The sequence below is a fragment of the Cebus imitator genome, unplaced genomic scaffold (assembly GCF_001604975.1).
Source record: "Cebus imitator isolate Cc_AM_T3 unplaced genomic scaffold, Cebus_imitator-1.0 Scaffold864, whole genome shotgun sequence".
Taxonomy (NCBI): Eukaryota; Metazoa; Chordata; class Mammalia; order Primates; family Cebidae; genus Cebus; species Cebus imitator.
The window spans coordinates 11,287-22,655 of record NW_016108179.1 but is presented as its reverse complement, the minus strand read 5'-3'; the positions used below and the strand labels follow the sequence as shown (position 1 = coordinate 22,655).

At 50.5% G+C, this 11,369-nt stretch overlaps 1 protein-coding gene, 1 long non-coding RNA gene and 1 other non-coding gene across 3 annotated transcripts; 1 reads left to right on the top strand and 2 right to left on the bottom strand.

Moving 5' to 3' along the window:
• The first annotated feature begins 877 nt into the window (after positions 1-877).
• Positions 878-996, top strand: LOC119469820. Its single transcript, XR_005198667.1, has one exon. It is a non-coding gene; the product is annotated as a 5S ribosomal RNA (ribosomal RNA).
• Positions 997-1,099: 103 nt separating this feature from the next.
• LOC108297975 lies at positions 1,100-5,468 on the bottom strand. Its single transcript, XR_001822409.2, has 2 exons — positions 4,095-5,468; positions 1,100-4,064 (listed from the first exon to the last, which is right to left on the bottom strand). It is a non-coding gene; the product is annotated as an uncharacterized LOC108297975 (long non-coding RNA).
• Positions 5,469-5,503: 35 nt separating this feature from the next.
• Positions 5,504-7,185, bottom strand: LOC119469819 (small integral membrane protein 10-like protein 2A). The gene is made up of 2 exons (XM_037735637.1): positions 6,473-7,185; positions 5,504-5,567 (listed from the first exon to the last, which is right to left on the bottom strand). The coding sequence occupies exon 1, from the start codon at positions 7,055-7,057 to the stop codon at positions 6,842-6,844; it is 216 nt and encodes a 71-aa protein (XP_037591565.1). The 5' UTR covers positions 7,058-7,185; the 3' UTR covers positions 5,504-5,567; positions 6,473-6,841.
• Positions 7,186-11,369: the final 4,184 nt, after the last annotated feature.

Genomic DNA, 11,369 nt, shown 5'->3' with positions numbered 1-11,369 from the left:
CTAGCTTCTCAGACCTGTTTCCCTTGCTAGCCTCCAAGGCAGTGAAGCATCAGGTCCCATTTACTGCTCTGCATTCCTTCTGCTTCTGGGTGTTAGAGGTTTCCTGTTTTACTTTTGAGAGTGGCTACTATTTTAAAAATATGCTGTCCATTGTTATGGTGTGTTTGGAAAAGAAGGTAGGGAAGCAATGGGTTAGGGTGATGTTCTTTCAGAGTTAGTTCAAACTGACCTCCTGACCCAAAGTTGCTACCCATCACTGAATGATAAAAGGCACATCTCATTTCCTTTTATTTTTATTTATTTTTTATTTTTTTTGAGACAGAGTCTTGCTCTGTCGCCCAGGCTGGAGTGCAGTGGCACGATCTCGGCTCACTGCAAACTCCGCCTCCCGGGTTCAAGCAATTCCCTCCCTCAGCCTCCTGAGTAGCTGAGATTACATGCACGCACCACCACGCCTGGCTAAATTTTGTATTTTTAGTAGAGACGGGGTTTCACCATCTTGGCTAGGCTGGTCTTGAACTGCTGACCTCGTGATCCACCCGCCTCAGCCTCCCAAAGGGCTGGGATTACAGGCATGAGCCACCATGCCCCACCTCATTTCCTCTTTTTTTAAAAAAATTACTCCTTATAGTTGAAAACAGAAGTACAACTAAGCAATAGGAATACGAAAATATTTAATCCTGATTATGTATTCAAAGGAATACAACATAAAAGATCAAAATAAACTATTTTAACCTATCAAATTGAGAGACTGACAAACCTGTTGTTAGACTCAGGGAGAGGTAAAGGGGAGTAGAAGGAAAGGATCAAGTTCCCTCTCCTAGGAAACAGAGTTAGCTCTAGCCTTAAAATAGAGATGATCAAGAAGGAAACATGCATCTACAGCCATACCACCCTGAATGTGCCCAATCTCATCTGATCTTGGAAGCTAAGCAGGGTTGGGCCTGGTTAGTACTTGGAGGGGAGACTATCCAGGAATACCAGGTGCTGTAGGCTTTTTTGAAAAAAAGGAAACACTTTAGAGAAGTGATGGGTTAAATACTGTATTGATCTTGAAGAAAGAGAGATGCACCCAGCTTGAGGCAATGAAAGGCAGTAATGAAGTTTTTAATCTATTTAATCAGAATTGCCACCATTGTCTCAAAAAAACTGTCATCCTGACTTGAGTGAGTAGTGTAACTTGGTACCCCAACGCTGGAGAGTTTTAAAAGCCCTAAGCCATGCATACCCTTTTGTGCACGTTCTAGGAATATATATCAAGGAATTGATCATAACTACGCCACAGTATTTATCCACAATGGTATCTGTCACTTATGAAAACAAGGAAAAATAACAACAGAAAGCAAACCAACCCCCACCCCTCAAATCAATGACAACAAAGGAAAACAACCAAGAGTGACTGGGGGATACATGATGGAACCTTCATACAAAAGAGTTACGAGGTAGCTTTGGATGTAGGAAAACACATAACAACATGGTAAGACAAACATGACAGTGGAATCCGATTTCAAAGTAGTATGTTTATAGTTTTATACACGTAAAAGATGCACACAAACTGAAAATTTGTCCAAAACCCAGCAATTTACCTTGAAGGCGGGGTGGGTAGGAGTAGGATGGGATTTTGCATGCTGTTTATATTTCCCATTTCTCAGTGTATTTGCTCTGGTGCCCCCGGAACTGCCTACTTGGCTGCTTTCTTGCCCTTTACTGACTCAGTCTCTTAGGTCCCAATCAATCTCTGGAGGTGGAATGGAGGGAAGACAGGTGGGACAATCTCAGGATGACCCCAGCTGCTCCCACTGGGGAGCTCCATTTGGAGAAAGCTCCCAAATATACCCCTCATCCAAGCCTTGGATTTCTTTTCTGCCTCATGAACCCCACCCAAAAAGGACAGGCTCATCTTACATCTTTGCTATTCCATTTCATCACTACTCCAGCCCAATTCCCTGCCTCTCCAGGGGGGATTGGGAGCTCAGGAAAAGAGCTACTGCTTGGGGTTCTATTTCAGACTTGGTTCCTGTCCTTGGTTTCTCTTTAAAATGGGGATAATGATTAGGTGGTTGTGGGATTATCATGAGATTAGAATGCAAAGCACCTAGAACGGCATCTGGCACATGGCAGGCTCTCATCAGAGGTCCGTTACCTTCACTTGGTTCCTTTTCCCCACAGTAACAAGGCTGCTCCAGGCGAGATCTGATGATAAACATTGAACAGCCATCATCATATTCGCTGCTTACAAGCATCCCAAAGGAGCCTTACTCGAGGTTGTGCACAGTTTGTCTGGCACCACACAGTAGGAAGAGCTGGGCTCAGGGCTTAGGGCTCAGTTCTCCTGGGCTCCCAACGGAGCAGAACTGGCCTTCCCACCTTCCCTTCCTCTGTGGCAGGGATGGGAGGGGTGGTCCTCCCTCTTCAGGAGGCCTTGGAGCCAGGCTCTGGGAGGATCATCCCCCATCTTGGTTTGCCAAGTCACTTGATCCCTGGAGGGGGAGTGGGACCATCAGGGACTGAAGAGGACCATCTAGACAAAGGGGTGGGAAGCTCAGGGACTGGGGCCCATTTCTCCCATGGTGGCAGATGCCATAGGGTGTTGGCACCAGTGCTTTTGGAGGGGTCCTCCTTGTCAGGGTGCTCTGACCCCTAGGGAGCCCTTAGCAACAGGAGTGCCCCCAGGGCTCCTAAACTCAGGCTGCACTCCTGAGTCTTTGCCACCTCCCTGTGTCCTCTGATGCCTCCCTCCTGGGGCCCTGTGGGCCTTCCTCTAATACTGCCCTCAGCCCTCCCTCCCTCACCTTCTGCCTACTTGCCAACCCCTGCAGCAGCCACTAGGGAGCTCTCTCTCCTGTGGGAGTCACTAGGGAGGAGGGCTCTGATGGGACAGTTTGCCTCCAAGGTCAGGGAAGGGAAGCAGGCTTCCGGGACCAGGTCCTTTATCTTCTCCAAGATTCTGCAGTAACCTGGATGGTAGGGAGGCAGTGGAAGGTGGCCTCGGGCAGGGGGGGTATCAGCACTACACAAAATGACCTGTGTGGAGTCTGCTTCAGTTCAGTTCACCATAGTTCACCCTCAGGATTCTACTGACTCCAGCACTTTTGATAACCAGACTCTAAAGCGGAAGAGGACTTATGTTTTGGGTCGTTTGAACAGACGTTGTAAACAGGACAAGCAGCCACCTCTCTAGGCCAGGCTAGGCTGTTGCCTGCTTCTCATGGGGCAGTGGTTTGGGTCAAGTTGGGTCTCAGCACAGCCTCTGAACAGGAAACACAGTCCCTGCCACAGCCTCCCCAAGCCCTCCCTCTTGGAGGCTTCTCCCTGCCAGTTCCTGGCCATGGGAGATGGTGACCTCACCACGGGGCTTTTCTCCACCCGGGGCCACTGCATCCCCCACCAGACACAGGAGGCCTCCAGTTGGGATTTTAGTGTATTAAATCAAGGACTTTTTTTTAAACTTAGAGAAAACAAGACGTGACAACACCAGAAACAAGAACATCTCTCTGGCCAGCCTGTGCTGACCAGTATACAGTAAATCACAACACACAGAAAAGCATAAGTCATTCCGGTCGGTGTCTGCATTTGTAGAAGCTCTGCTGCCTGGAAAACAGACTGCAAATAAATAAAGTGCATGGAGACCCTGTCACACAGCATGGACCCCGTTGGGGAGAGAAGAGAAAGGGAGGGAGTGGAGGAGCAGCAGGCGGGGCTACCACTTCAGGCAGCAGAAGTGAAAAAGCAGGGACAGGAGCAGATGCTGAGGGCTCAGCCCTGCCCCTCCCCAACCAGCCCCTCTAGGCCAATACAGCCACAGCAGAGGCCACCGGGGGTGGGCAGACGTGGACTTCCGTGCCCGTCTTATGGGGTGGGGCTCCCTGCAGTGGGAGGGGGATCTCTGAGGGTAGGGACCCCTGTGACTCCAACATGCATTTCTCCCAGTAGGGAAGCAGTTTCCAGGGTCCCAAGCGGAGCCCCTTGCATGGGGAGGGCTCAGGTACCCCCCAACTCCCACACATGCACTCACAGAAGAGCTTTCCTCCACCCTTCCTCACTGGCCCAGGAAGAGGCTGGTGCTGGTGATCCAGTAACCCAGAGGGTGACACCAGGGGATCCAGTAACCCAGAGGGTGACACCAGGGTTTGAAAGGGCCACATCTGTGCATCAGACACCAGGAGGCCCCTCATTCCTCTCCTCCAGCACTGTGCCACTCTTGTCCCACGGAGGCTGCCCCCTAGAGATCTGTGGGAGGGACCAGTAGGCTGACAGGTCCCCAGAGGGGGTCCAGGGTGGACAGGGTAGGGGTGGATGAGAGGGGCCAGCAGGGTCAGGGGTTCCCAGGAGACTTAGCACAAGGAGGCACGCCATCAGGCCCTAGCTGTGGGAGACTGCAGGGGGCACGAGGCAGCCACCGTCCAGCCTCTTCTGGGGTGAGGCAGGTGGACAGCTTCATTCAGGACCTGGGTCCAGTAGGCAGCTGAGGAGGGTACATGGTAGGTGGCTGGGCCACTCTGTCCCTGGAGCTGGCTGGACTGCTGCGGTTTTCAGTCCCAGGAACTGGGAATGTGGACCCCGGGATACCAGTGCAAAAGATGCAGAAATGGGGATAGAAGGTGAGGGCAAGGGTCTCTTCTGGCTCCCCTCTGGGCTGCTCCTGACCATTGTGGTACACCAGTTAGCAGCACACCAGGGGGCCCCCAGGACCAATCCAAGCTGTGAGGATGAGATTCTCCTGTGTGATCCTGGGGATGGTGGGTCGAGCTTCAGGAGAGAGAATTGGGGTCATGCCATGAGTCCCAGCCCAGGCCCACCCCTGGTTTATCCCTTCTCACCTCCTGGTTATGTCATGTCTCCAGGAGCCACGACACCACCACCACCTCCACTCGGCCACCAAACTGGGAGGCTTGGGCCACTTCACTGCTGAGGAGCCCTTGGTGAAGCTCCAGGTGGGGTGGGGAAGCTAGGTTCTGTGGGGGAGAGCTTGGCTCCCCAGGGGTCCTGGAGCCCATCTCTCTGGTCTCCCATCTCAGCTGTCTGTCCTCCTGATCTTCCCTGTTACCTTCCATACTGCTCCAAGGAAAGCTAGACCCCCAGATTCCCTCCCCCGGGCGCCTGCCTCCCTTGGTGCCCTAGGAGCCCTATGCTTCCTCTCTGCTTCCCCCTCCCTCCTCCCACCATGCCAGGTCTTGTAGAAGACTGGGGAGGGGTGTGGGGGCCTGCAGGCCCAGGGGCACGCTCAATTCCTCCTCCTCCTATCTGCGTGTCAAGGGCAAATCCCCAACCTCCCCGAAGCCTCAGTTTCCTCTGTCATTAGGAGGGGGAAATGCACTCCTTCACAGTGCTGCTAGCAGATTTCAGTTCCCAGGGAACTCGGGCCTCCCTTCCCGAGCCAGGACTGGATCACTGGGCACCCCCACCCCATGAGCCTTTGTCCGTGCTGTGCCTCTCCTAGGAACTAGGCCCTTCCTCTCCTCCCGTTCAGGCCCTTCACTCGGCCTCTGCCCAGGCAGGTCCAGGGCCAGAGGTGCCCCCAGGCAAGGCCGGAGAAGGGGCGGGTCACGGTCTACAAACGCCAATGCCTGAAAGAGAAAAAAAGAGACAGATGGGGACCTGAGTTGCCTGGCCACCAGAGAGGTCCTTGCTTCCCCCAGGAATGGCGTCCTCTGCAAGCCCCTCCTCCATCTGCTCTGCCCAGCCCAGGCTGAGACCTGCTGTGTGCTCAGACAGGTCTCCTTTTCCCAGATCACTTCAGTACACAGTGGGCTTCTAGAGGCCGTCTGGGGCGGGAGGATGGGACTCTGGCCCTGGGAGGACCTTGCTAAGGGCCTTAGGGAGCATGGGCTGACATGGCGGAAGAGCAAGACTGTGGGGGAGGGGACGGTAGGAATGAGTCTCTCCCACTCTTCCCTGTTTCCAAATGCAGAGCTTGGGGGGTGCACTCAGGGAGGGGCAGGGGAGCACGAGGGACAGCAGGAGCAGGCACAGACCAGTCCTCTGGCCTCAAAGACAGGACAGGAGGCAGTTTGACCAAGGGCTGTGCAGGAGCTGCAGAGAGCCCCAGGGCTGATGGCTAAGAGAACAGACGTGGGACTTGGCCTAGAAGAGAACTGACCTCCCTATGCCCACCGACCTGGGGGAGGAGAAGGGTGGAGGCATCGTTGCTTTTTTAGGCCCTTCCCTGGGCCACCCCCACCCATTCCCCTCCATTCCCCAGGGTTCAGGGGATACCCTCCAGGCCTGTGCGGAAAGGGAGGCGGGCACTGGGGCCTGGGTGGGAGGGGGCCGCCCCTCACCCTATCCTGGAATCGTGACTGGGGAGGAGGGGAGAGCCTGCGGCTGCCTTTCCTTTCCCCAGCTGGGCTCCACAGCTCTTCGGGCTGGTTTGCCTCGGTACCTTTCATATTTCCCCCTGACCGCCAAGGTGCCCAGACATCTGGAGGGCAGAGCCACCGCCCCTCCCTCATTCCAACCTGTCGCCTCCTACCTTTCTGCTCGGGGCCTGGAAAGTCAAGTCGCCGCAGCAGAATTCCCTCCTTCCGGTTTCCCCCTCTTTGGCCAATGTGAGGCAACAGGTCGGCCGAGCCCAGGTAGTTTCTGGAGCCCGATGGCAGGGGCCTGTTCAGTGCGTTTCTGCGCGATCCGGTACCCCCGGGCTGAAGCCGGGGCTGGGCCCCGGGGACAGGGCCAGGGCCAGGGCTGGGCGGTCGTGCTGGGGCGGCGGAGGTCTAGAGTCCAGGGGCCTGTGCTGCCCCGCCCCCGCCCCCCGCCGCGGCCCAGCTGTCCTTCATGCCTGGGACCCGGCCGGGGGCGGGCGGGGACAAGGGCGCCCCTCCAGCCGGGCCTCTGCCGCCGCTCACTCAATCCGCACCTGCAGGCGGACGTTGAGCATCACCGAGGCCACGATGTAAAAGTAGGGGAAGTTCATGCGCAGCCGCCAGGCCAGGTCGAAGAAGGTGAGCAACGTGCGCGTGAGCCCCTTGCAGGCCGCCGCCGAGCGCGACAGACGCACCGCCAGGCCAGACAGGGTCGCTGCCGCCGCCGCCGCCGACAGAGCCGCTGACGCCGCCATGGGCCCGGGCCCCGCGCAGGCCCAGACGACCGATTGACCCGCAGGAGCGCGAGCCTCAGGACCGCCGGACCAGAGCACTAGCGCGCCCAGCCGGCCGCAGGGCGCCCTGTCCGCCCCGCCCTCTCCCCGCCCTCGCCTCGCCCTCGCCCCGCCCTCTCCCCGCCCTCGGGTTGCCCAGATCAAGCCGGGCCCTGGTGACCTCAGTCTCGGCCCCTCTTTCTCGAGCCCGCACAGCTCCGCCCCCTCCACACCCATTCACTGCGGGCCCCGCCCCGACATAGCTCCGCCCCTAGTATAGCCACGCCCCCAGCGGGAGCCTCAGTGAAGCCTTCGGCGCCACGGCCCCGCCTACTAGACACGCCCTTCAGATTTAGTTCCGCCCATCGCTCCCCGTCCCGCCCACACAGCCCCGCCTCTTTCCGAGCGCCTCTGGAGGCAGGAGCGAATTGAAGGGTGGATGGAGCTGCCAGGGATCGCTTTGACAGTATCTCCTAGGTGGGGCTGGAGTGGTGGAGGACAATCTGGAAGACAGATCTAGACAATCTAGATTAATCCCTTTCTCTTCTTAATCCATTGTTTGCCCTGGTGGCTGCACAAAGTTGTCTCAGGTTTTCATTTGCTCGTTTGTGACCTGTTTGTTTGCCGGTGAGCTTAAAAGCCCTTTCGTGGTTTCCTTCAATCTTTATTAAACGTAAACAAATCCAAACGCAGAAGCGTTTTTCCAGACTGTTTAATGAAGCAAGGAAATGCTCACACTTCGTTATGGCCATGACTTTTGAAAAACTGCAAGAAGTAGATTCACCCGACCCCATTCCAGTTTTCACAGGAAAGATTGATGTGGGTATTTAAGAACTCTCAAAATACCTGTTCGCCGTCACACTATGGTATCACACGTAACTGTTTAATGAACACAGCGGATTCATATACATTGATTGGGCAATAGTCCTTCCTACATGGTCGAGTAAGAGAAAAAAAAAAAAAAAAGCCAGTTCCAGAACCGCTAGGTTATTGTGTGGACATCACGATTTTTCAACAACACAACACATCCATGCATGGTATACATGCATCAAAAAATGCCAGGGCAGGAGGCAGGGCGCAGTTTTTCTTTTCTTTCTTTTTTTCCCTCTGTCTTCCAGGCCCACAATCTCTGCTCACTCCAATCTCCGCCTCCCAGGTTCAAGTGATTCTCTTGCCTCAGCCTCCTGAGTAGCTGGGACTACAGGCGTGATGCCAAGCCTGGCTAATTTTTTGTATTTTTAGTAGAGACAGGGTTTCACCATGTTGGCCAGGCTGGTCTGGAACTCCTGACCTCAGGTGATCCGCTCGCCTCGGCCTCCCAAAGTGTTGGGATTATAGGTGTGAGCTGCTGTGCCCCGGCCGGACATAGATTTTCCTGCCTGCAATCTCAGCATTTTGGGAGGCCAAGATGGGAGGATCACTTAAGGCTGGGCCTAGGCAACATAGCAAGATCCATGTCTCTACAAAAAATAAAATATATTAGTGGGATGTGGTAGCACTTACCTGTAGTCCCAGCTACTCAGGAGCCTGAAGTAGGAGGTTCACTTGAGCCCAGGAGTTTGATGTTACTGTGAGCTATGATCCTGCCAGTGTATGATGGAATGAGATGGAGTGAGACTGCCTCTACTACAAAAAGAAAAAAGCCAGGGCAGATATATCAAATGGCTCTATGTTGTTCTGGTTAAGACAATAGGAAGATTTACACCTTTTACTCCGCTATATAAGTATGTATACCCAAATGTATGTCTATACATATTCTTTGTATAATACGATGAAAAAAATAATTAATATTTGAAAAAGAAAGGGATGCAGAAATATAGACTTAAGCCACGTAGAAACCCTTTGTTCCAGACTGGATTGAACCCCATTTATTTGCAGATTCTATTGCTTCCAATCATTTCTGAAACCTCTCCTTGGCCTCATCTCATTTATTTTTTAACATTTTGTTTGTAAATAATTATAGACTCATGGGAAATTTCAAAAATAGCACCAAAAAGGACCTTGTGCCTTTTATCCAGCTTCCCTCAACAGTAACATTTTTTGTTGATGTAATGTAATATCAAAATCAGGAACTGAAATTGATACATTACTATTTACCAGACTACATGCCTGATTTCACTTGCAATATTTTTTAAACCTGCATTAATGTGTGACTGTGTGCACGTATAGTCCTAACAATTTTACACCATGTAAAGATTTGTGTAACCACAACTACAATGAAGATACAAAAATATTCCATCACCCAGAAAAACTCCTTTAGGTTACCTCTTTGCACTCACATTCAGCCACTCTGCATATATTATGTTAGATTTGTTTCCTCCTCTTTGGAGTGACTGCTAGTGGTATTGTGAGTTTTATTACATGTTAAATATTTGGTTTCCATGTGTTCATTGTTAGTATATAGAACTGCAACTAATATTTTAATTACATTATTAATCTTGAGATAATTGTATATTGACATGCAATTTTGGGAAAAAAACGCAGAGAGATCCCATGTACCCTTTAACCAGTTCCACTGGTTAATATCTTTCAAAACTATAGTACAATAGCATAACCAGGATATTGGTATTGACACAATCCATCTATCCTATACAGAATTCCCTCATGCTGCCCTTCTTTGACCAAGTCCGCTTCCATCCCATTCTCCCTCCTTAATGACTGGCAACCCCACTAATGTGTTGTCTATTTCTACAATTTTGTCATTTCAAGAATGTTAAACAAATGGAATCATATGACATTGTAACCTTTGGGAATTGACTTTTTTCACTCAATAACATTCTCTAGAGAGTCATCCAAGTTGCTGGGGTCTTGAAGTGTCAACAGTTCTTAATTTCTTTTTGCTGCTGATTAGTACTCCTTAGTATGGCTGTACCACAGTTTAACCATTCACCCAGGGTTATTCCCAGTTTTGGCTATTAGAAATAAAGCTGCTATGAATATTGATTTACAGCTATTATGTGAAGACAAATGTCCATTTCTCTGGGTTAAATGTCTAAGTGTAATTGCTGGGTCATAGGTGAATGTTAGGTTTTGTAAGACTCTGCCAAACTATTTCTCAAGTGGCTCTAGCATTTTATATTCCCACCAGCAATTTATGAGTATGTTGATTCTCTACATCCTTGTCAGGATAGGAGTTGGTGTTACCACTATTTTTTATTTTAAACGTTTTGATAGGCATATAGTGATATCTGATTAGGCAGATACCAATAATGAAGGTAAAAAATCGTTTTATGTGCTCATTTTCTGTCTGTATATCCTTTTCGGTAAAATGTTTTTTGCCATTTTCTAGTTGGACAGTTTCCTACTGTTATATCTTCAGACTTCTTCATATTTTCTACATGAGTCCTTTATCAGATATGTGGCCTGAAAATATTTTCCTCCCGGTCTGTAGATTGTCTTTTCATTCTGTTATCAAGGATATTATCTGAGCAAAAGATTTAAATTTTGATGAAATACAGTTTATTAGTCCTTTTTATTTATGGATCATGGTTTTGGTATTATGTGTGAGAACTCTTTACGAAGCCTTAGGTCCTAAAGATTTTTTTCCTGTGCTTTCTTTTTGAAGTTTTATATTTCACATTTATTTTGGTGGCCCACTTTGAGTTAACTTTTGTATAATATTTGAGGTTTAAGTCCAGGTTCAATTTTTGTTTATGGATGTCTAATTCTTAGAGCACAATTTGTTGGAAAGGGTATCCTTCCTCCACTGAATTTCATTTTCATCTTTGTCAAAAATCAGACTTGGATCTCTTTCTATGTGCTCTATTCTGTTGTATTGGCCTATGTGTCTATTCTTTCTTCATTACCACACTGTCTTTATTACTGTTGGGATATAGTATATGTTAATATGGGAGTATTCATCCATTCTCATACTGCTATAAGGAAATACCTGAGACTGGATAATTTATAAAGAAGAGGTTTAATTGGTTCATAGTTCTGTAAGCTGTCAAAGAAGCATAGCAGCTTTTGTTTCTGGGGAGGCCTAAGGAAGCTTACAATCACGGCAGAAGGCAAAGGGGGAGCAAACACATCACATGGGTGGAGCAGGAGAAAGAGAGCAGGTTGGGGGGTGCCACACCCTTTTAAACAACAAGATCTCATGAGAACTCACTCACTATCATGAGAACAGCACCAAAGGGATGGTGTGAAACCATTCATGAGAAACTACCCCTGAGAAACCATCCCCATGATCCAATCACCTCCCACCAGGCCCCACATTCAAGACTGGGGATTACAATTTTACATGAGTTTTGCAGGGGACACACATCCAGACCATATCAATGGGGTAGCATGA

Coding starts and splice junctions, on each gene's coding strand:
- LOC119469819 (XM_037735637.1), bottom strand. CDS start 7,057: ATGGCGGCGTCAGCGGCTCTGTCGGCGGCGGCGGCGGCAGCGACCCTG.